This window comes from Stegodyphus dumicola, chromosome 12, assembly GCF_044657685.1.
Source record: "Stegodyphus dumicola isolate Sdum_Otavi_A_Nest chromosome 12, ASM4465768v1".
NCBI classification, from domain to species: domain Eukaryota; kingdom Metazoa; phylum Arthropoda; class Arachnida; order Araneae; family Eresidae; genus Stegodyphus; species Stegodyphus dumicola.
Window position 1 is genome coordinate 19,065,557 of NC_140779.1, and position 25,173 is coordinate 19,090,729.

Here is a 25,173-nt window from a genome sequence, read left to right on the forward strand (position 1 = left end):
TGTCTGCCCGCCCCTAGGAAACATGTCACCCCACACACTCTTTGCCGAGGGGTGTGTCTGTGTATCTTCTGCGGAAGAGAGGGAGGAAAAGAAAAACCTAGAGCTGTTCAGACAGAGACCAAAGAAGAGCTTGGAGTGACGCGAATGAGCATGCGCTGTCCGCGACCGTCGACCCCGCAAAGGTCAGCTACTTAAGTTCACACAGGGTCCACCATCACGCCCTTTGGTCCTATTTTCACCCTTTTGAAAAAGAAAACGAAGTAATAAAACTACAAAGCTATGCTAAATTTATTGAATGTGAGATATGTACATTTCATGACATCCTTTTAATTTATAAATTAAAAAAATAACAAAATATAGATTATAATTAATTTATATTAATTTTATATTAATTATTTATATTAATTTAATTATATAGTGTCAAAATAGCAGTAATGCACTCTGTTTCAGCGAATGCGAAATAATTATTATTCTGTTACTGGAAGAACTATAAAAATAAGCTGCCTTATTATAGCTCAAGAAATTAAACTAACGATTATAGTACTTTTTAGTTTTAACAAATAAGGCTTCCTAGTAATTCCTTGTACAAAGTAAAATTTCGGGTATTATATTTCAACAAAAATATCCATTTTGACCGCTCTAGAATCCATTTGAACGATGCTTTTGCGTCACATCTGTACTTACGGACTCTATTTTAATTGTAAATTTTTTTAAAAAAACTGTTCTTAACTGTGTTTGGTTTTTTATGTTTTTCCGTATTTTACAATTTTTAATGAAGTTGTTTTGAGTTTTTATGTATTTTCTCCTTGCGACGAAGTGAAAACTGAATAAGCCGTACGAAGGAGTCAGATTTTTTTTTTTTTTTTTTTTTTTTTTTTTTTTTTTTTTTTTTAAGATTAATTTCACTTTGTGTATATTAGAAAATTATATTGTTAATTGATATGGTATAGGTCTTGCATCATTAATATGAAAGAATGAATGTGAATATTAATGATATGGTATAGGCTTATTAACAGGTCAAAGCAAAAAACGAAGCCTACGAAGCCTCTGTAGAAAAGGCTTCGTAGTAGTTTAACAATACATTTGTATTTAAATGAAATTTAGCTTCCAATATTCTAAAATTGCAATAGATAATAACGTCAAAACTGTTGTTTTAATGCAGTTTTTATCACTATTAAAGATGCTATTCAGTGACAAGGGAAAAAGGGGGGGACGTATTTATGATTTGTATTTATTTACCCGGGCACCATGAAAATTCCAAGTGCTTAAAGTGGCATTAAGAATTTTAGTTACTTCATACGATTTTTATGAAATTTTATTTTTAACTAAAATAAAAATATCCCCAACTGATACGCGATAGAATGCAAGGGTGATGCCTTAATATGAACAATACTAATTGCCACAGTTCCACCTTTCTTTAAATTAGTTACATTCTGTATAAAATAAGACTAAAAATAAAAAATAAAAATTTAAAAATAAATTTTTCGAAATTTTACACTAGACAAATCTCGCTAGAAACAAAAAATTAAAATATCTTCTGTCGCTGATCATTATAACTCTACCTCCCAATATTTTTCAGGGTTTAAAAATTTAATTCTTTCAAAGTTTTTCACAAAACACGGGACAATATACGATAATTCTAGTTCATTTAATTCCAGTCATCATTACTCGAAAAGATTTATCAACCTTATCTCATAAATTTTCATTTTCGTGTGATTTGTTTAATAGCTAGCCTTGAACGGTAGTTTTATTTAGAGTACATGAAAATAACGAGCATGCTTATAACGTTTACTTCTGATAAAAGGAGACTCACCCTTTGGGTCTTAATTTTTAAGCATTCTCGTTTGTAAAGAATGACAAAAAAGGGTTAAATTTTGTCAGGTATTAATATTAAAATAATACGAAGATACAAGTTTTAATGCATTTGTTCTTATAACTGTTTTTGCATTGTATTTCTAGTATTCTGCTTTACTGAGGCTACCTGACACCATGCCTTACTCGGAGAAGATACGGCACGTGGAATGCATCATCGACGTTTTGGATCTCAGGAGTTGCCAAGACACAAGTGAGTAATCTCAGCTACTAAATAAATCGCAATTACCAACAAAAACGTATTTTGAAGTTCTGGTTAGAAGCCCACTCTGCTGCGTTTTGGATTGGTAGAGTCAGCTGTAATAATTAGTATTGGTATGTTCCTGAAGAACATTGAAAATTTTTTTTTTTTTTTTAAATGGCAAAATGCCACCTTGATGCTGATTGGTACAAAAAAAAAAAAAAAAAAAAAAAAAAAAGTACCTAGAACTAGGTACGACTACTTTTTTTTACTATTGGTTCATGAGTTTGAATTGAAATTGTTTTGCTTTGATGATATTTAATATTGTTGGAGATTTGTGAGCAGTTTTGGAAATGTATTTTATGACGGTTCAGATATTTAAATCGGTATATATATTGGGCTACTGCTTATAAACCAAGGAGCTCAGGATTAATAGCTATTAAGAACGTAGTGGTGTGATACCACTGTTTTGAAAAGTGCATTTTTACAGTAACACCAGAACAAGCCCACGAAATTCATCATGGCAAGTAAAGCAAGATTGAGCCTGTCGTTGGCTAACGTTTTGAGCACCATACAGGCGATAGTACGACTTCGCGAGTTCCGCTTCAATTTTGAGGGAGAGCACCTCGGGAGGACCGGTTTTTCCCTTACCATCAACCTCTCGAGAGGACTTTCGGCTTTCCCTGCATTTAGAGTCCCCTATGCCGCAAAGACACTATACATTTACAAACATCCATACCTTCTCCGGAATTCGAACCCGGACCTTTCAGTATCGCAGTAGGTTTCCCTACCTACTACTATACCGTCTGGGCGGGTTGCATTTTGACAGTAGTCTACACCACAAGAAATCTGATGAATAGGGAAGACATTTATTATGAATTTAGCATGGCATCAACTATTACACTAAAGACTTTTAATGTCCCGGTTGGCAGTTTGTTGTGCAGGAAAAACAATTCGTTGCCATACGAGTTAAAAATATATATATCGTATGGCAACGAATTATTTTTCCCTCACAACAAACTGCCAACCAGGGCATCTGGACAAAAGCTGGTACATCAATATATACATGATGTACCAGCTTTTGTCCGGAAGAAATAGATTGGTGAAGAATCATAAATGTAGTCGTAGCTTAAATTATCAGACGATAAGTTTAAAAAAAACATGATCCATTTATTGTGTTATTCAGGAGAAATAACAATTACAGAAATCTGATCTCCGGAGTAAATAAAAAAGAATTACTAATAACTTTTTGTAGGAAGTTAACTGCATCGTTACATTAAAGAAAAGGCCCCGATATTCTTTTGCGAGTCCTTTTATAGCCTCTGGAAAGGCGGAGCTTCCAAGAAATGACGTCAGCCTCGTCAACCATTCCAGTTCGCTTTAAATATCTCCAGAACATTCTATAACTGTACGTGTAGAAAAGGCGGGAAAAACAACTCGACTACGGCGCTGTGGATTTAATTCCACGTACTTTCAAATAAGAGGCCGTCGCCATTAAAAATGAAAAGAACATACAGTTAGAATTTTAAGTGTATTCTTGACTGTGGAATTTTATTATTACAAATATATTGACAGTTCTTCTTTATTGAGATATCGTTAAAAATGCAACTTGAATAATAGAATCATTTTCAAAACAAATGATAATATTATACTATTCAGCTTGCGCAAATTCTGCCGGATCTAAATTTTCACTCCAACTGCGGCCAGATGTGTAAATAATTATTTTGAACTAATCTGTATTATGTTGCACGGTTAATAAATATAAGGAAATAGTTATGAAAACAAGAATCGGATATATAAGTATGGTAACCCCTTACATCAAATGTCTTAATGCATGCGAATATTTATTGATTGATCTGCCTGCTTGGAATTGCTTTAATCAGAAGGCATCTGAGAATTACTCGATTCCTTACTCTTCCAAATTTGTCATCTGTTCATAAGGGCCCTTAAAATAGAAATGAAATATTCGTTGATGAGTATCAAAAACTATTGTTCGAAATAGAGTTCTCCTGAGAATTATTTTTGCTCTCTTTAGGTGGTAATCTGTGCGTTTTGTATTCAGCAGTGCATGATGGTGGAATCTTTTTACTTCCACGATATATATACACACATCATAAATCGACCAGAGGGCAAGAAAACCTGAAGCATATGCAAATTTCATATTTTATTATCAAAGTTAACAAGGTCGGGCCCATGCATCTCTGAGAATGTAATTGCAGTTGTAAATTTCCTCCTCGCAGTTTCCAATAAAAAGAATAAATTTATATGTGCTGTAACTTACGACCCGGTTATCCTTTGGATTTGTTAAACGAAATCCGAAAGTAAATTATTATAAGCAATGTGCTTTCATATTAATGATGCAAGGCTTATTAATTTAACAATAACAAACCTTATGAAGATTAAAATGCAATGGGTTTTAAAACAGCTACCACCAAAAGATAAGTAAAGATTTTTTTAGCAATAGTATATTGCCCAGATTTTAGATATTTAAATAATCTGTTACCTATTTTTGCTGTAGGTGTATTTTATTCCGAAAGGGTATACTAGAATTAGTACGCTGAAAGGCGAAACGAAATGATGCTTAGGGGCAGTTGCTTGAATTAAATGTTAGTATTGGAAAAGCTGAAAATACGCTACTTTTATTAAGCAGTTAGTAACTGATTGCTCGGAAGATGTTGGAGTCATCCACTACAGTTGCTTTGTTCATTTGAAACGACTTTTAACTTATTCACAGCAGGATTTGCAACATCAGTGTTCTTATGTCATTCACAATGTCTTAAATTTAAACGCAAAAGTGTTTAATGTGAAGATTAGTTAGTTTAAGAAAATGCGAATCCAACTCACCAAAATTTTTAGCCCAGAAGTGCTATTAATTTCGTTTTAGCATTTTGCTTCGATTCATTCTCTGCGTTGATTCACTTTTCAAACTGTTGCCACCAGCCCTGTATTATATTTAAAGAAATTAAATAATGAAGAATCTACATAAAATGTATGTGTGTTTCTCACATTGTGATAAAACAAAAGTACCTAGAGCCATCCAATTTTGAATAACGTAATCCTCCAGCGAATGTAAGCATCTGGAAGCCCGAATTTGGAATTTCTTTTATTATCTATTTCATATTTTGTCAGACGTTAAAGAATTTTTGATTAAGAAACTCAACGATTTCAAAGCGAGCAATGGCAACGCTGCCCCCGGGGGGGGGGTATTTTTATCTCCAGCTCGCGAGATTGTGTATAGGAAATTCTAAAGATATGCTCATTTTAAAATTATTTTGCGATATTGCTAGTGAACTGAATTTTATGGTTTAAGTGCGAAGAACAGGATAGTTAATAAATGAAGGTAACATACAAAACTTTAAAAAACGCCCCTTTGGGCGTAATTTAACATCTCAGTGCTTGCAGTCCAACGCCCCCCCCCTTACATTCAAATCCCTGTCAGGATTCTTTCCTAAACTTCATTCCGAGTTTTTCTAGGTTTTCTTATGGATTTAATTTTGGTTCCGCAAATGATTTACGTTCAGAAGAAGAGAGAGCTATTCTGTTCAATTTTGTAAACCTACAGCTTGTTCGCGCGGAATTTTCGACATCGTACTTCTGATACGTGGGGTGTCGCAATGTGTGTGAGGGAGAGTATATGTAAAAGAGAGGAAGGGAAAAAAAATCATAGATACGGGCAATGGTCTCTAAGAATTTCACGAAAACTTCGAAACCAGTAGGCATACAAGAAACCTTAAAAAAGAAAAGAGGGAATTTTTTCTCTTTATTTGTCTTCACACTTTGTAAAGTGTAATGACCGCTAGCCTTGCACGCTTTCAGCCTTAAAAATTCCAGTTCACCGAGCTTCTGTATCAAATCTCTCACATTTTTACGCTTCCTGCCTTATTTTTCATGATTACCGTTATTGCTATTATTTGTTTCTGTTTTGCATGTTCATCTGCTCAGTGTTTCCAGGCCAAGGTTTTTAGGTCATACACGTTTCTTATTCACATGTTTGCTTCGAGTCAGTCCAATGAGTTTTTGCACTCTACTTCTGCACGACTGCCACATGCGCGTAATCTTTTAAAGTGTGTTTGTGGAGGCTCATCCTACCCGCAAGGCTGACGGAATGTTGTCCTACATTCCATCTCCTGCGGAATCGGTGTCGGTTAATAGCAGATCTTGAATGAATAGCGCGGGCTTCATTCATCCGTTGAATCGGAATCATATCATGGTATCTTCGAGTAGACTGTTGGCATTATTGTTTGTTTGGGTATTATTATTATTATTTTTTTTAAACGAAGTTATCGGAACGTGGCAGCAAATCGTCTGAGTCGAAGCATCGCGTGGAGATTAGATTCTTTGGATTCTTTTCTGAAAATATAAATTATTTAAAAGATTTACATCCTTCTTAAAAAACTCGCATTTAAGTATTGTTATGTAATAATCCCGACTTGTAATTTCACAGTTCCTCTGATTGGGCTACAAGTCTTCAAACTGGACGTTGCAAAAGGCGCTAGAATTTCACCCTACATCCAACTTCTCCCCAATCCTTTGCTTTGTAAATTTAACTGGACTTTTCAGTCTGTACTTTTTGTAACTCTGGACAGTCCATGGATAAGGAGCAATATGAGCATATTGACGAATGCACTGCACTGTTGTCTGTTATTTCTATTGTTCTTAAATATTGGGAAGCAAGATCAAGGCTAATGGCTTAGTGGTCAAATATCTGGCATTTGTATAAATAAATATTAGATGGGATTGTGCAGCAGTAAATTTAAACGTAACTTTCAGTATTGGTTTGTAGACATCAGCTTGAAATCTTCGAATCAGTGGTCCATTTTCAACAAGCACGATATGGTCAGTTGCATCCAAGAATTCTAAAACTAACGATTGTTTCTGTACTTATTCAAGGACGAATGAAACGGTACTGTTCGAAAGTTGAAAGAGGAGTCCGTTCTACCCTGAGAAGCATTATTTAATACAGAGTTGTGAATTTAAGACCAGCTGCAACATTCCAGCTGCCTAGACGAGTGTTGTTGGTGCTTCGTAGAAATGATTAATATTTGAAAGTTTTCGCACCAAAATAAACAAACCAAATAACAAAACAAAATAAACAAACTGAATAAACAACAAACTTTTCGCACCAAAATAAACAAACCGCCTTTGTTTATTTTGGTTTTTCGTACCTAAATAAACAAAGGCGGTTTGTTTATTAAATTATATTTTGGTTGTTTATTAACCAAATTATATTTTGGTTTGTTTATTTTGGTTTTTCGCACCAAAATAAACAAACCAAAATATAATTTGAAAGTATATTTTGGTTTGTTTATTCAGTTAGTTAAAAATAAAGAACTCTTAAAATTTGCCAACTATTATAAATAAAGTCTTATGTCCTTTTCGTAAAGCGAAATCACGGATGACATCACTGTGCTGTAATTTTTTAGCGTTATCACTTTCTGTTGACAGGAAATGTCAAGGAAATTGCACGTCTCTATCAACGAACTCAACGATAACAGCTTAACTGCTATCAAATTTGAAAAGTTCTTTCTTAGTGTTTCTGCTACTTCAGAATGAGATCCTTTAAGTTGTACAGTTCTTTGTCAGCTTTTTAATGCTAATATCAAGCTTTCCACTTATTCTACCATTGATTGCCGCTTGTGTTAAACCATGTCGCAAATCTTTGCCGTTTTCTGTGAATGAGATTTTATTCATTTTTTCAAGATCACGTGAAGGAATGATCGGCGTTTGCTTACCGCGTTGCGTTGTTTCTCAAGTCTGCTTGATGAAAAAAGCGTTTTGATGTATTATAAGGGAACTAACGGGGACTGCTTACTCTCAGCAGTCCCCAACATGCACCTTCTTTTCATGTTCTGGTCCTTATTTCAATGTTCCTCGTTTCTTGGCCAATCCCCGGAGGACACAGTACTATTTATTTGCAATTCCATCGACGGGATCCAACAGGCTGAAAAGCACCTAATGCAGTGGGCCAGCTGTTCCGTCGATGGTGAAAAGAAAAAAGAAAGGGTGATTCAAATTAAAGTCCCACTTTAAAAAGGGTGTAAAAAAAGCACCGCTGGTCAGAATGATCTAAAATTTCACCTGAATATATGCAAGACACTAGCAGGGTAGACACAATCTTTGAGACGCGATGTGCTCAAAAAGCATGGATATGAAGGCAAAATAAAGTTAGAACAGTACTTTGCATGGCGAATCCAAGTCATTTGTTACCGGTTAGTCAGCCGATATTGATCAAGGAGATACGGCCTTCTTCATACAGCGGGGTATTTGTACTGACTATTTTCTTTTGTACTTCACCTCGTATCCTGTCTGCATTTCTACCAGTGTATAGTCTTCCATGAGAATAACTTCGTTAGTAAATAAATTGATGCCTTAGGCGAGTATTTTTGTCACCTGTGGCTGAATCCGGAACTGCCTGAAATGGGTGAATAAGGAAAAAGACGATGAAGAACAAATAGAAAGAAATTTGTAACATTCAAGAGTATAATTCGGTTTTGAAAATAATGTACGAAATTTAATATACTCACAGCTCAGCGTATTAGCAGCAATGTGAATGTAGCTTTAAAATGAATTTAATTTTTTTAACCACATTAATTTACTACAGCTAATAAATAGTAAACTTATAAAGTATTTTCTCTCTCATTCCCGCATGCCTTCGTGGTGTAACAGTGGCACTCTCGGCACATATTCGAGAGGTCCAGGTTCGAGTACCGGCGAGGATCTTCTGCTTCCAAAAGACCTAATGACCCTACAGTGGCGTTCGAATTAAAAGGTGGTGGTGGATGATGATTCTTCACCACCAGTATTTGTCGATTGGGTCACCTAATCCCCAGTTGCCTTTTAAAAGGAGTAGTATATAAGGTATTTTCACCCTCATTTCAGCATGTCGTCGTGGTATAACGGCAGCACACTCGGCGCGTATTGGAGAGGTTCATGTTCAAGTCTCGGTGAGGTCGTTGCTCATTTTTCATGTCACCTACAAACTAACTATACACAAACTACTCCGACGATGGACTGAAGCGAAATTCAATATTCTGTTTATTCCTTCTATCTCATTAAGAAATTAGGAGTTATTTCAAATACGATGTTCATATTTGGTGAAACATTTTGTTGTCATAGGTTTTGAAGGGCTAAGTTTTTTTTTTTTAAAGGTGCTTTCTTTCTCAACTTTGGAGTAAGGCCGCGTGGTGAAGGAATCTACTTTTTCTTCACCACTGCTATTAAGAAAATCCATCGGTTGGTTCATTTCTAATATACGACTGAGTTATTTAACGATGGTAAAGTTGGATGGTAAATTCTTTGTTTTTAATCCTCTTTTGGAGAGTTGCTGTTTCTCGTCACGATGCTTTCAGAGCACAGGGCAAAGAACGAAAAACGCGTTTAACTTAACTGTTACGATCTAACTCATTATATAACACCATTTAAAGAAAGGTAAAAATTCCAACCATTTTTCAAGTCAACAGATTAAGCTCAACTGCTCTCGCCATTCAGAGGGGATTTATTTATCCCTCATTGCTTCTGAACTTTTTTTTTTTTTTTTTTTAAATAGGAAGGCAGAACATAAAACTAAAAATTCAAAACCTTTCATTACGGAGGAGTTGCAATGCATAATCTGTAAGTTATGCAACTCATTTAACATCAGATACACAAGAACTGGTTGAAGAGCGATTCCCCCCCTTCGCGCCTTTTATTTTTCAATTTATTTATTTATTTACTTTTTAAACCTGTCTTTCCGATATGTCCCCCCCCCCCCGCTTTCTCGTGTTTATCCCGAAATCTGATGTGAAAGTCAGTCACAAAATGAAACAAGCAAATATTTAGGACTTTTATTTCTTCTTTATTTGCATTCGTTTCAGTGCCGTTCTGGTAAAAATAGAGATACTTTTTTGTGTATGCGCTTTATGTATATAAAGTATATACAGAGAGAAGATATTTAACCGAGAAAAGTAAATTTCTTTTAACTATATTTTTTATTATAACTGCCAAAGGCAAACGGCTGTTTGTAAATATATAGTGCCCATGCGGCATGGAGGGGCACTATAAATATGCGGCAAGAAGAAAGTCCTCTCGAGACGTTGGTGGTAGGCGAAGAGGGGGGTGGGAGACCCTCTGACCCGTCCCCCTGGATGCTGTCCCTCAAAAATGGGGCCGGAACTGAGCAATGTCGTACTGTCACGTGCTCGGGGCTCTTGCCAACAACAGGTGCAATCTTGCGCACCTTGCCACGATAAATTTCTTGGGCTTGTCCTGATGTTACTGTCAGACAGTGAAATAAGTCACAACAACAATACTGTGGATAAGTGCTTGCTTTAATTGGCCTGAATTTGATGTTAAAATAACGAAACAAGCCATCTGCACTTTCCCTCAAACTCTCTGAAATAAAGAAAAAGAAATAAAAATCTTGTCTTTCCAGAAAAGTCCGGAATTTTTTGTAGGGTTGCCACAACGTATGCAGGATAACAATATCCTAGTTTCATTGTTCATCAAAACATAATTTTATGACATTGCTCTAGAGTAATTTTCAGTTTATTACTCTTTATTAGTTATTGTTATTTTATAACTGAAAATCCTCTTTCAGAATAGATTTTGAAAGAAATTTTATATTCTTTTACTGCCACGAAATTTTACAAAATTTACAGCAGTATTTGTTTCAGAGTTTCTCTTATATCTGATATTAATTAAGGTAAATTAAAAAAATATCCCTCCAATAGCAACAGTCTTTTTTTTACATTTGATTAAAAGCCCCTTTGAATCCTCTTTGGCGAAATTGCAAAAGCTGCACGAGTGGTATATTGTAATCTAGAATTAATCTTTACATGAATCTTTGAAGGCGAGTTGGGAGGGACTAAAAGTACTAACGAGGAAACCATGGCTAGTCGCCGAAATTGGGAAACTCTATCATTTAATTTGAAAATGTGCAAATTTCAAATGTACCCTACGGTCCAAACTGAAATCAGACATTTAAATCGCGTGCCCTTCTAATTTTCAAATTCAACACAATGAAGTTTCATCAAAAGGCACTTCTGTTCCTTTTCTTGTGTTTATTAATGGGAACTTACTCATGGAAGATCATTTGTAACGGACGATAATAAAATTTAACTCTGAGAACTGTCATAAAATTTATCCTCATTACGTTCTTTCTCACACTAACCTTAGTTTTTTAAAAGTTATCAATATTTTAAAATTTTGATTGTGATGAAAGAAAATAAATGCGTATATAATATAAATAATTAATTGATGAATCTTCACATTTTTTTTTTTTTTTCAGTTATTGGTGACATGTTAAAAAGAGGTCTTTCTGGTGGTGAAAAGAAAAGAGCCAACATTGCTTGTGAATTACTCCAAAACCCATCACTTATGCTTTTGGATGTAAGCAAATACTTATGTTCTCAAATATAGTTTTTATGGTGAAATTGTTTATAAAAGTGAAGCTTAATTAAATATGTTATTAATTTTGTTTTGTATTCTTACCTGATCCTAAATAAAGTAACTCTTGATGTTTATGAGATAGTGAAGAAATTATGTTACATTATTTAATACTGATACAAATTTATTTAAAATCAAACTTTTCAAATTTAGAACCAATTGTGCCTAAATTTCTCATTTTGTTAAAAAATGGCTATAAGTCCTTCTTTATTTACCTTCCTGTTCTTAAATGTATATTTTACCAGACTTAAAAGATACTTCAGAAATTTATTCTCTTGTTTTGTTATTATAGGAGCCTACATCAGGCTTGGATTCATGTACTGCTCATTCCTTGATGCTTTCCTTAAAAAGACTGGCCTCTGAAAACAAATCGCTTGTGGTAACTGTTCACCAGCCATCTAGCCAAATATTTTACATGTTTGATAGACTGTTGCTGCTTTGTAATGGGCAGGTGAGATTAATGTTGATTTTTAAGTAATCTTTTTCTGCTAAAATAAGTAAATTATGATATGGGAGTAAATGTAAGAAACGTCTTATGATATTTATGTAAAATATTTGGTATTTACGTATTAACGTAACCACCTTGGCGCAATCTGGCGATTTTTTTACGGATGAAAGGGCAAAAAGTTACTTATCAGGTGTAAGTTCGTGGCTTTCGCGACTTTTTTTCAAGAAAGATTCCCAAACTATTGATATTTATTTAAGTCGATAAACATTATCAAATGCAAAGAAATATACTTCAGTAATTTAAAATACAAATTTTAAGCATTAATTAAGGACTTCGTTATATATTTTTTTAAAAATAAAACAGTTATATTCTTCAAATCTTTATGTAATTTTCTGGCGCTAATCTTCTGCCAAAGAACAAAGGGATCGATTTACACTTTAAAAAAATTCAGAGAATTGCAGGGACTCGGCATCGTGCCATCGTCGGCAACAGCGGTTATCTAGGAAATTAATCTCCTTGTTGTTCCCTTTAGAAAATTTTCAGATAACTTCTATGTTCTTGCAGACTTCCAAATTTTACAGCAGTTTCTTCCATTGCTGGCTAATTCCACATGGGTATACTACAGAAAACTACAGAACTACTACAAACTACAGACAATTTCACGGTTTGTTTGTAAAAACCATTGGTGCTTGGAATACAACAAACAAGAATGCATACGAAAATGGCGGCATTGCTTGACTGAAGGACTGCTATGTGCATGGTTGCCAGAGTTTGGCACATTCGGAAAATTTGGCGACTTCTACTAAAGTGTTTGCGTTAATACATAAGTACCAATTATTTTTATCATATCGAACCCAGTTAATGCTGATTGATGTATATGCACAATTTATATTCCATGTCATGAGAAATATTCCTGATACATAAGCTCATAGAAGTGTTACTGGGTAGAATAATACCTCCAGAATTTGAAAGGCTATTATAAAGAACTAAAATCTTATGTTAATAACTTTTCCCCCCTACAGCAAATTATTTATCAATGAAATATATAAAATACACCTTTTTTTTATTATGTTTCATTATAGGTGAATGAGCAGCCCATATATTTCCCAATATTGTCCTCTCATGTCAGTCCCAAATCTAGTATAAAGCTTTCAAGTACAAATATTTAGCATGAAGTTTAGAAAATTTGTTTAAACTAGTTCAATTTGTCTTGAAAGTATAAATATATTCTTTGGATAATTAGAGACATGAGCCATTATTAATACTTCAGCTTACAAAATTGTGTGATATTTTTATTGGCTTTAGGATTTATAGAAAATGGTTTAAAAGTTTTTTCCTTCTAAATTTTATCCTAAATTTCAAATTTAAATCTGGAAATGCAAAACAACCACATATTTGTAGGAAGACCGTATTTTAAAGTGATTCAATGAGTACAAATGAGTACTCATTGTACTTCATGAGTACAAATATTTAGCATTTCATTGCTTATGCAGAACAATGATTAAGAATTAAGAAGTATAATTTTGCCATTCTGTTATCCCTTGAAACAGTATATGATATTATTCAGTATAGGTACTCTTTTTTTTTTAAATTGCTAGATTGATTTGAAAGTTTAAAAAGAATAGAACTCTTTACTTTCATACCTAGAAGAGAAAATACACTATGAATTTACACAGCAGCATAAATAGCACTCTAGTATTATCCTATTTAATGTTTTCAATGTCTAATTATGAATATTGAAGTTGTTCCATTTAATCTTGACTTTGGAATTATGCATGATCATATTACAAGATTTCATTCACTGGTATGGGGCAGTACTATTTTTTCCGATTTTTGTGACCCTTTTAAGAACTGTTTCCTTAAATTTGTAAACTTTCTAAACTTCATTATGACAAACATAATTTGCATTCACAGTATAAGCACAGAATAAAATTTTTGCTTGCTAATCTTAAAAATTTTTTAAGTGATGTCAAAATAATATTACACGTTTCTTATTGCCATTAGTTTCATTAAACATCTTTTTTATAGGTTGCATATTTCGGTGATGCTAGGAAAGTTGTTGATTTTTTCAGCCATTTAGGGATGCAAATTTCTGCTCATTATAATCCAGCTGATTTTATAAGTATGCATAACAATTTTTTTAAACTAAATTTTAAGTTTATTACTTTATTTTCTTATCTCCTAAATTACTTTTTAAAAATTTTCTGTGTTCTATATTCTCTGCCTAAGAAATCAAAATAAAGTAAAATTATTTCAAATCATTAATGACAGATTATTGCTAAAAAATCTGTTTCACTAAATTCTCCATGAGGGAAAATTTGTTTAAACTAGTCCAATTTGTCTTGAAAGTATAAATATATTCTTTGGATAATTAGAGACATAAGTCATTATTAATACTTCAGCTTACAAAATTGTGTGATATTTTTATTTGCTGGAGGATTTTAAGAAAATGGTTTAAAAGTTTTTTCCTCCTAAATTTTATTCTAAATTTCAAATTTAAATCTGGAAATGCAAAACAACCACATATTTGTAACATGCAGGAAGGACCATATTTTAAAGTGATTCAATTCATACAAAAACTGTTTAATGCTTTAAAAAAATAACCCATTTTCATTAACCAATAACATTTTAAAATCATAATGAAGAAACTTCTTTATAGTGATTTAAATGTTGTCAAATATTATATATTATTCATGAATATGATATATTTTTATGAAGAATTGCACATTATCTGATTTAATTACTAAATTCTGCCAATATATTTTTGTTAATAAATATTTTTGTTTACAAAAATAATAAACCGTTTAGTTAATTATTTTGCATGGCGTAAAATTTCTTAAATCCTCCTATTGTGTATATGGATGAATTGGACTTAGGTAACAGAATTAAATTCTTTTCTAACTAATTTAATATTCTGTATTAATTTAAATGTTGCATTTTACTTTTTTTATTTTGAACATAGTTTTTTCACATTTTACCTCCTCCATTATGATAGTTTTGTTAAATGATTGTTGTAATAAACTGTTTGTTCAGTTATGTGATTAATTGAAATCTCTCTATTCAGTGGAACAAGTTAAGAAAGGAGCTGAAGTTCAAGAAAAAATCATCACAGCAGCTATTGAACAGAGGTTAGTGTTTATTTTTCATATCACATTTCATTATTTTTCCTGTCATTTTTTTATCTCATTTCATGTATCTCTTAATATTTCATGCTTGTCATTTATCATTATAAATGATTTGAGTAATTAATTAAAGAGAAAACTTACTCTTTCTCATGAGTTCATTGAGTACTAAAAAGGGAAATTTAAATTAGTATTAATTTTAAAAGGGGCCTTGCATTTCATTACAGTATGAAATCTCATTTCTTCTATAAGCAATTTACTGACTGCTTTTAGATGAAGAAAAGACTGAATTTTGCTTAGTTTCAAAGCAGCTGCATTTCTCTAACATTTATTCAATGAACATGTTACTTAGCTTTAATCATTTTCAGCTAGCAGTTTAAGGAAATAATAAGAACTCTCATCAGTGAACATGTTCATCAGATTTAATAATTTTCAGTTTGCAGTTTAAAAAATTAATAGTAATTAATTTTAAAAATTATTAATAATAAGTGCAGAACTGGGTAAAGATAAAACTTAAATGGAATACTTAAAAATTATGTTTTATAAAATAATAATGATACTACGAGTATTAATGTGCATAAATGATGCATCTATTTATTTTTTTCTGTTCATATTGGAATCAATATATATATATAATTATAAATTTTTTCTCATGCAACCATTTCTTATGATACTGTTCATACATCCAGGAAAGATCCTGATTATCCAAAAGAACTGCAAGAAGATTTTTATTGTCCATCAGTAGTCATTGAATCATCTGCACCTTATGGAGGAAATGGAAAATCTGTGGAATGTCTGCATTGTCACAGGCAAATGTGGCCTGATTTAAATCACAGGTAAAGAATTTAGTTAGTTTTAGTTTTGAATAATTCAGAAAAGATTAGAGAAATTTTATATTTTTTGGAGCTGAGAAAATTTTTATTTATTTTTGTATGATTTGCAATTTGTGCATAATTTTTTAAAGAAATATTACAAATAAAATGTACATATGAAAATGGATGAAATTTATTTCTTTTATTCTTTTTGCTGTAGAAATGAAGATAGTTGTGAACCATGCTCACATTCTTTGGTTTGGAATATGTCTCATGAATCCGTGGATCATTCACAGCCAGTTGAACTCCGAGTTATGATAGACCCTGATAAGAAACTTCCTACTGTATATAGTAAAGTTGGTATGTCAAGTTTAAAATATTTTAAATGATGTTAAAACATATAGGCAATATTTAATTTCAATTTAATAGAAATATTTTACAAAAATTAAGTTTTAAAATGGAGTTAAAATTTCCCAATTAGATGTGATCAATCATGGGTATATTAAATGATTAGTACTATAATGAAAGTATATCTTTTTCAATCTGCACATGTTTATTTCCTTAGAGATTTTTGCATCAATAAGCCCTGTAATCAATTAATATCCTCAAAACAGTATATAACTTAGCTTTTACCAATATAAGTGTTTAGCTGGCTGTCTTATCATTTCTTAAAGAAAAACCTTAGGTAATTTTCTGGCTCTATTTCGATTTGACTGTTTTATAAATGAAAGCTGCAAATTATGTTTTGAGCAAGTTTTCATTATTCAGGAAAGAAATTTATAATTCAAATATAGTCAGGTATATTAGTTTCATTTTAATTGCACAGTTGTGGGTAATTAATTAATATATGCAACAGAAAATTTTCATTATTAATAATGGTAAATATTAGTATTTATTCTTGTTGCATATTAGGATTGATTGTTGAACTTAAATATGCTTCTATTTTGAGAAATACTTTAAGATTTAGGAATAAGGTGAAATTAATTAAATTTAGCTGAAATTTAATTATTTACAATTAGCAATAGTAAGTGTAATGAGAATTGCTTTTTGTAAAGATGCACCTTTTGCCACAACTTTATTTAAAAATGCAATTACCATCCTCAAATTATTTGAATCTCAGCATTACTTAACATTTCAAATTTAAATTAATTGTTTTTGGTTTTTAATAAAAGGGGAAAAAGTCTTTATTGTGATAATGAATATTGCTGTATGAGAAGTCATTGTATCAGCTGATAATAACTTGTGAAATGTAACAGCTACTGATAGGTTAAATAACATATATTAAACAGAAAATGAAATCAAATTTTATATATAAATGGCCATTTTTCCAAATTACTCATGTCTAATTTCCTCAGTCACTAAGAGTACATTGAGTTGGCTGGGCGTATTATCAAAAATTGTGTAAATATGAAGGGTTGTGGTATTATGTTAATATCATTAAGACATCACATGATAATTTTAGTTCTCTCATGTATTAGAGTAAAAGGAATGTTTTATAAGGTCAAGAAAGAGACTTACATTTTGTGCTTGTAATTTTTAAAAAATATTTTACTGTATTATTTAGAAATTTTAGATTTGTAAAGTGAGCTAAGAATTAAATATTATTTTATGCAAGTTATACATCTTCTTTATACAAAACTGAACAGTTTCTCTATGTATTATAATGCACAAGAAATAGTGAACATGTCTGTTTTAAACCTAAGCTTATTTTTTATGATTATTATTAATTTTGTGCATCCCCTTTTTTTAAATTATTTCCATTCCATTATATTCCTTTAATGTACCATTCCATCGTATTCCTTTAAGTTATATTCCCACATTGATTGAATGATCCAAATGGAAATCTGTATCATTGGCAACTGCCGCTTTTAGTACTTTATCAAATTAATGATTCTGTAGAGATAGATTTTAGTTTATATAATTTTTTATATTTTCCATTATATATAGTAAATTCTTCATGAGAGGCATTATTAATTATGAGATAAATTAAACCTAGCAAGCAGTTCTCAGTTAGTGAGCATAATGGTTTTATTGTTGGTAAAGTTGGATCAAAATCAAATTTTATACTTTTATAATAATAAAATACTTTATATTAAGGAATGTTAAGTTATATTAATGTTATGTCAGGAATGTTAAGTTAATAATGTTTATATTAAATATTTTATATTAAGGAATGTTAAATGTCTAATCAGAATACTGGAAAGATATTCTGATTAGAAAGATTTATTATTTATATACGAGGGCCATCCAGGAAGTAGATTACGTTTCCGTCTGTGTCCGCTAGAGGCGGGGCTAGCGTGGCCATCTTGGGGTCAGAGCGTTGCGCAGCTCAGTCTGCATCTAGCCGTGCTAGTGAGAGGTTCGTGCTGTGCTCCGTTCAGATACTGTGACGGTTTGAAATGTCTGCGTTAATTGAAAATCCCGCGAGCTGCGAGGTTCGCTCAGTAATAAGGTTTCTGACTGCAAAAAACTGTAAACCGATAGAAATCTATCGGCAGCTTCGTGAAGTGTATGGGGACAAATCATCAGCGAAAAGCTTGGTTACCACAAGTTTTGTGCAAGATGGATTCCAAAAATCTTGACAGAGGACCACAAAAATCAGCGAATGGCTGCAGCGTTGAACTTTTTGGACGCTTACCATAAGGATGGTGACTCTTTACTCGATCGCATCGTTACTGGTGACGAAACATGGGTGAAACATGTGAACTGTGAAACGAAATTGCAATCAATGCAGTGGGGGCACACAAGTTCTCCCCAAAAACCCAAGAAATGCATGCAAACAATGTCGGCAAGGAAGATGATGGCGACTGTTTTTTGGGACAGAAAAGGTGTAATTTTGGTGGACTTCCTGGAAAGAGGCACTACAATAAACTCTCAAAGGTATTGCCAAACTCTCCAAAAACTCAGAAGAGCAATTCAAAACAAGCGCAGAGGAATGTTGAGCTCTAAGATCTTGTTGATTCACGACAACGCCCGGCCCCACACGGCAAATGTCACTCGTAAAGTTCTTGAATCTTTTAAGTGGGAGTTGTTTCCTCATCCGCCGTACAGTCCCGACCTGGCACCGAGTGACTTCCACCTATTCCCAGCAATGAAGAAGTGGCTGGCTATGCAGCGTTTTGATGACGACGCACAGCTGCAAGAAGAGGTAACGAAGTGGTTGAAGGCGCAGGCGGCCGAATTTTTCGACGAAGGAATTTCCAAGCTCGTACATCGCTACGATAAATGCCTTAATTTGTATGGTGACTATGTAGAAAAGTAGTATTTGAGTGTGGCTTTCATCTGTATATAATAAAATTTGTTTCCTATACTTTGTTTATTTTTTTATTCCAAAACATAATCTACTTTCTGGATAGCCCTCGTAGTTTACAAATTCATAAAAAAACTAAGTACATAATAAGTGTTATTTTGTACATGCTTGCATGTGTTTTTAGAATGTGTTATGAATGTATTTTATTTTGTGTACTTTTAATGTGATGTGACTTTCTATCAAAATGTGCATGTTAAAAAAAAATATTCTTGTGTTTTATTCTAAATGCTTTCTGTATTCTGCAGCTATGAAGTCATTTACTGTAGATATATTAATATTACATTAGATGCGGTTTTGTTGTAATATTTATGAAATTTGTATCTGCATGAAATATTTTTTAACCTTCTAAAATGTAAAATTTGTTAATTCATTTTAAGAAGATAAATTTTTTATAGTAATTTTTAGAAGTTTTATAGCTGCAGAGTCGTTATATGTGTTGCTTGTGATGCTCTTCTTTCTCCTGTGTTGTGTTTCTGTTTTGGGCTTGTGACTGTAAATTAAACCTAGCCTGTTTTATTTTACCAGCAGATATGTATATTAAATAAGAAACAATTTTGTCCTCTCTGTGTACTGATGAAAGAGCTGCCTCATAAAGGATGAAGCTTCTAGAGAGAGAAACCTTTGGAATGCTTATATGATATTTCAATGCATATTACTGTATTTTTTATATTGTAAAATATTAGACTTGGATTACTTTTTCATAGATGTATTTTCTTATTTTTTCTTAGCTTTATGAAATTGAAGTTTACAGCAATGTTTAAAAAAGTGTTCATATTTTAATTGTAATGAATACAATTTAAATTATTGAAAACTGTTTTAATTTTCATCCTAATTTGGATTCTGTCCTTAAAACAAATATAAATTGTTTACACTAGAGGTGTAAAAACTCTTTGTGATTCATTACACTATATAACACATCATGAAGAGTTTATAAAATGTTTTTTTTTTTCCTATAAAAGCAGTATTTTAGTTTCTTAATTTTTGTTTGTAGAAATAAAAACTGTACAGTTTTGTATATGAATTTATTTGTATGTATTTAGTATTTTTTATTTATTTATAAGTTATTTTATCATAATTATTAGAAGTATTGTAACTAACAAGTATCATGGTCTCTATAACCTGTCTCTTTAGGAGTAAAATATTTAAAGAAAGGGGAAAAAAAAGAGAGAGAAAGAGAGAGAAACATGGGAAAAAAATGGAATATATTATGCTTTTGGGGAATATTATGGCATGAAATTAATGTGTCTCTTTCCAGTAATTTCATATCTTGCCTTTAATGTCTACAGATTTAAAAATAAGTGTTTATGTGTATTTGTTTTGTAATGGCAATCATATGCCAGATTCCCCATAACTGTACATGAAATATGCGTGTACTTTGCATAAAATTTAAACAGAAAGTCTAGGAAGATTTACATATCAGTATTATTATGTCTTTAAAGCAGAAAGCAGTTCATAAGACCTGTTCTATTATGTAATTTCAGGATCAGCTGGTTTTTAAAAATTATGTATTGCATGTTTTGTCATAAAATGTTTATGCAGTATAAGCCTTCTTAGACAATAGATCTACAGTTATTCTTAAAAATATGTAAAACATTTTAATTCATAATAAGAAATGTGAAATTAAGTATAAGAAGTGAGTAAATAAATTAAAATTTTTCTCTCTCAGAATCAAGAGATGATGATGATTCTGGACGATCCTCCTGGTCTGAGGTGGCAAGTTCAACATTTAGCAGTGAGGTAGACTTAAAAGAAGAAAGAAAGTGGCCAACCTCTTTTTGGACACAATTAAAAGTACTCACTCAGCGTAACTTTATGGAAGCACGATCTAGAATGTTATCCAAATTGAACTGGGTGCAAACAATTGGCCTAGGAATTGTGTGTGGCCTCATCTGGTACCAAATTCCCCGAGTTGAATCTTCAATTGCAGATATCAAAGGATGGGTCAGTATTCTTTTTTTGTAATAAACACCTAACAATTTTATTTTAAATTCAGTTCTTTAAAAGAGTTATATTTTACTGTCTGTAGGACTAAGCTAATGTAACATTAGAAGCTTTAATTTCTGTCATTAGCTGAAACATTCATTAATTTCTCTCTGTAGTTTTTATGTAAAGAGATGTTTCTTTTTTGTCATTTTTACTTGTCGAGCAGAGGAGGAGAAAGTTTCTATTTAATCTTTAAAGTTATAGTCTTGTAAATTTACAAATTTAATGAGACTGTTTTGATTACTGTCGCTAATTATTATTTGATTTAGCATGGGGGGAAGAGAAGAGATACATTTGCATGAAGCTGTTAAATTATTTAGGAAAGACTAGGAGAAGGGGGGGGAAGAGCTAGTATAGTTAATATTCAGTAGTCTCTGTAATTAATATTCTATATAATCATATATTCTCATTAGTAATTTGTTAATTGTGCACGAAGCATCTGTTTAAATCTCTAATCTTAAATTGAACTTTAGTTGACTTCAGAAACTAAATTCATGTAAATCTTTCTTGATATATTGAACACATTTTAAGAAAACTCTTTGTTTTCATTAATAATATTTGCCATGTACCATCTGTTATTTTTATTTGATTATTTTTGTTAATTTATTCATACTGTTACACTGCATTATTCTTACCTTTAGCTGACTTAGAAGAGTAAGAATGCATAATTAATTTTTGTTAACATACATTATAGAAAATGACAATGCGAAAAGCCATTTTAGCTAAATAATTTATTATAGTAATTGAAAACAAATGGTAAATGATACATGAAGTGCATGTTGTTTGTTTTAATATAATTGTCATAGCCTTTCCTAAAATTTTCCATATAATTTATTTAGATGTTTTTTGGCACAACTTATTGGATGTTATTTGCTCTTTTTGGATCCTTAATTTCATGTGAGTACATTTATTTATCTTTTTTATTATGACTATCTATATGTTACAGAAACATTACATAGTTCTGCAATCACTATATTTTCAACCTAATTTGTAGTGTAGATTAATTATTAATATTTATTTACTAGATTTAGGAAGAATTTTATGAAAAACGTTTTTAAAATTCATTCAAATTAATGTGATTGCGATTAAAAATTTTGAAAATTGAAAAATCTAAAATTAAATTCCTAATGAAAGGTTTCCTTACAATTAATTGTTAACTAGTAATAGTAAGGATAAATACTTATTAATATAGATCAAATTCTGCTTTATAAACTAGAGTCTTCCTTGCTTAAAAATTGATTCATTCTATATGCAAAGTAAAAATTAATTATTATAGAACCATTTCTTCCTTCTTAAAAAAATAACTTGCAAAGCCCATTTGAATAATCTATTTTGCTACATTAAAAAAAATGATTGAAGTTAAATTGAGATTGAAGAATTACATTTTTTTTTTTAAATTGGCATTTTTAAAAATGTAAAAACAGCCCGACATTTATGAAAATTTATCTCAGATGTTTTTTCCCCAATAAAATTTTAGAATTAAAAATATTTAAATAATTTTTTTTAAAGTAACTGACTTAAGTTGTTAATGTTATAGTATAATTTTCTTTAATTCATTTTGCAAGATTTTTTTTCATTCATGCTACTTTTATGCACTTTTGTTAGCATTTCCCATATTCACTATTCTCTTCTGTCCTTATTTATTTACGCTTCTGCAATTTCAGTTCCACCTGAAAGGGAAGTCATTAATAAAGAGAGGGCATCTGGAGCTTATAGACTATCTGCTTATTATATTGCGAAAATGATTGGAGAACTGCCTCTTGTAATAACACTGCCAACAGCTTTTCATTTGATCTCTTATCCAATGATGGGTTTCCATTCCATCCAAACATTTTTCAGCCTATGGGGATTTTTATTATTGAGTACCGTTGTAGCTCAAGTAAGTATTCATTCATATGCACACATACTTTTTATTACACTGCTGATTTTACTAATTAAACCTATATTTATGCAGAAAGTTATGTAAATTATATATTACTGTGATTCAAAAGAATATCAATATTATAATAGTATGCAACTTATATAATGAATATTTGAAAATAATTCCATTTATTTATTGTAAAAATATTGTACATTTTATAATTATTAAAACCCATAGATCTATTTTAATGTATATTTAAGCTTCTAGATATATGTAATTTTCAAAAACAGAGTAAGGTTTTTTGAAGAAAAGGTCACAGATAAATTGAAATATTGAAAATATCTTGATTCATGTTAAAAATCGTGATGTTATTTTTATAATGATATTAATCGATATAAAAATACTGAAAAGCTCGGGAAATGTTGAATTCCGGGTAATTGAGCATATAAGAAATGCAGTTTATAGTAGAAAAGCCAAGTGAATGGAAGAAAACATCTGCAGTTTAAAATTAGCAGAAGAGTTACCTTATTTGTTACCAACTTTAATATTGAAAGCCTACATTTAAATTATGTAATATTTATTTAAAAAAAAAACAGTATTTCAGACATAAACGTCAAAGTAAAATATTCTAATACAAAATTCCGTTGACCCTGAAAATTGATGGAGACCTTACAAAACTTACGCCAGTCATTCTGGCAGAAGTTTGAAGGAAAAGATGATCACTCTTACGTTAGTTAATTAATCAGAATATATAAGCTGCGGATATAACATATAAAAAACTTAATAACTTGTCACAATTTTTCATATTGGACAGTCAGTTTTTATCTATTTTCAAATAAAGTTGCACTCTTCATGATATGAGGATCTCAGAATTTTGAAAATATTCTACTGCATGCTATTTCCTTGAAGGCAAGTCCGAAATTTTAATATTTTTTTCAAAATATGATTATAATAACTAACAGTTACCTTATATTGCCTTTTACAAAAATTAAACTGATAGAGAGTAATTAGGTTTTACACAAAAGCAAGACAAAGATCTTATGATTTGATTGTGATGTCACTCTTATCTGTTATTGCCACGAAATCGCACTGTTTGGTAACAGTTTTGGTTTGATCTGATTCATGGATCTATTCATATGTTAAGATGGAGTTACAAATTTCTTATTTGCTTATTTTTTCTTTAAAAGATCTATCATTTAAAATTAAAAAATATTCCAGTTACTTGAGCTTTGTGGTTAGTTGAATACTAGATAGTCGGGCTTTTACTGTAGCAATAATTTTAAATATATGTTATGCAAATTCAATAAAAATTCTATGCTTTTATTTTATAGAGTGTGGGATTATTTGTTGGAGCATCTTGTGTAGATCTTCAAGTGTCCGTCACCGTCTCTGCATTGTTTTCTTTATCAACTATGTTATTTGGTGGATATTATGCATCTTCATTGCCACCCTGGTTACAGTGGTTGCAGTACTTTTCCATGGTACACTATGCATTTCAAAATATGCAGATTGTTGAATTTGGAGGAGGGCCACCCATCAGGTAATTATTCTGTGCATACCTTTGTTAATACTGTATGTTTTTATGTCCATAATTTCAGACTTGGTTGAAGAATTTTTGATTGATGTAATACGTATATAAGAATTGGTAATGGAGCATAACAAAGACAAACATCAAGTAACAAGCCTGATTTAGAATTCATAATTGTGATTAGTGTTTATAGTTAAAATTCTGTTATTTATTTATTTATTGTAAGGTATATATAATAGGGGGACCGGAAAGTAATGTTGTTTCTGCGCATGTTGACAACAACATGCAAAGGGCAGAAGTGGAAGCAAATCCATGTCAAACACTCTTAACCAAGCTTGGTCGACCATCCAAGAACATTTAAAGCAGAATGGAAACATAAGCAAAGCAGGTGTTTGAGTCCCCTATAATATGTCCGAAAGGAACAAAGCCAACCTATCCATCACATGCAACATATTGCTTCAATGGCACCATACAGAGCCATTTTTTTTATCGTTTGATTAGTGGAGACAAAAAAATAAATCCTATATGATAATCCAAAACTCAAAAGGCAGTTTTAGTAGGGGTTACAAAGGGTTTACATCCCGAAAAGGCGTTTCTAGGTGTTTGATGGAGTATTTGCGGAATTGTTCATTT

At 31.6% G+C, this 25,173-nt stretch overlaps 1 protein-coding gene across 2 annotated transcripts in view; it reads left to right on the forward strand.

The window, feature by feature from the left end:
• Window positions 1-25,173, forward strand: part of LOC118196715 (uncharacterized) — a 156,622-nt gene that overhangs the window by 125,340 nt on the left and 6,109 nt on the right. For both annotated transcript variants that reach the window (XM_035368181.2, XM_035368173.2), the window contains exons 4-14: window positions 1,960-2,065; window positions 11,319-11,419; window positions 11,769-11,927; window positions 13,953-14,046; window positions 14,989-15,052; window positions 15,736-15,882; window positions 16,079-16,218; window positions 20,835-21,109; window positions 21,991-22,048; window positions 22,816-23,030; window positions 24,344-24,552. In XM_035368181.2, coding sequence (XP_035224072.1) covers window positions 1,960-2,065; window positions 11,319-11,419; window positions 11,769-11,927; window positions 13,953-14,046; window positions 14,989-15,052; window positions 15,736-15,882; window positions 16,079-16,218; window positions 20,835-21,109; window positions 21,991-22,048; window positions 22,816-23,030; window positions 24,344-24,552 — 1,568 coding nt within the window. The remainder of the gene's footprint in view (window positions 1-1,959; window positions 2,066-11,318; window positions 11,420-11,768; window positions 11,928-13,952; window positions 14,047-14,988; window positions 15,053-15,735; window positions 15,883-16,078; window positions 16,219-20,834; window positions 21,110-21,990; window positions 22,049-22,815; window positions 23,031-24,343; window positions 24,553-25,173) is intronic.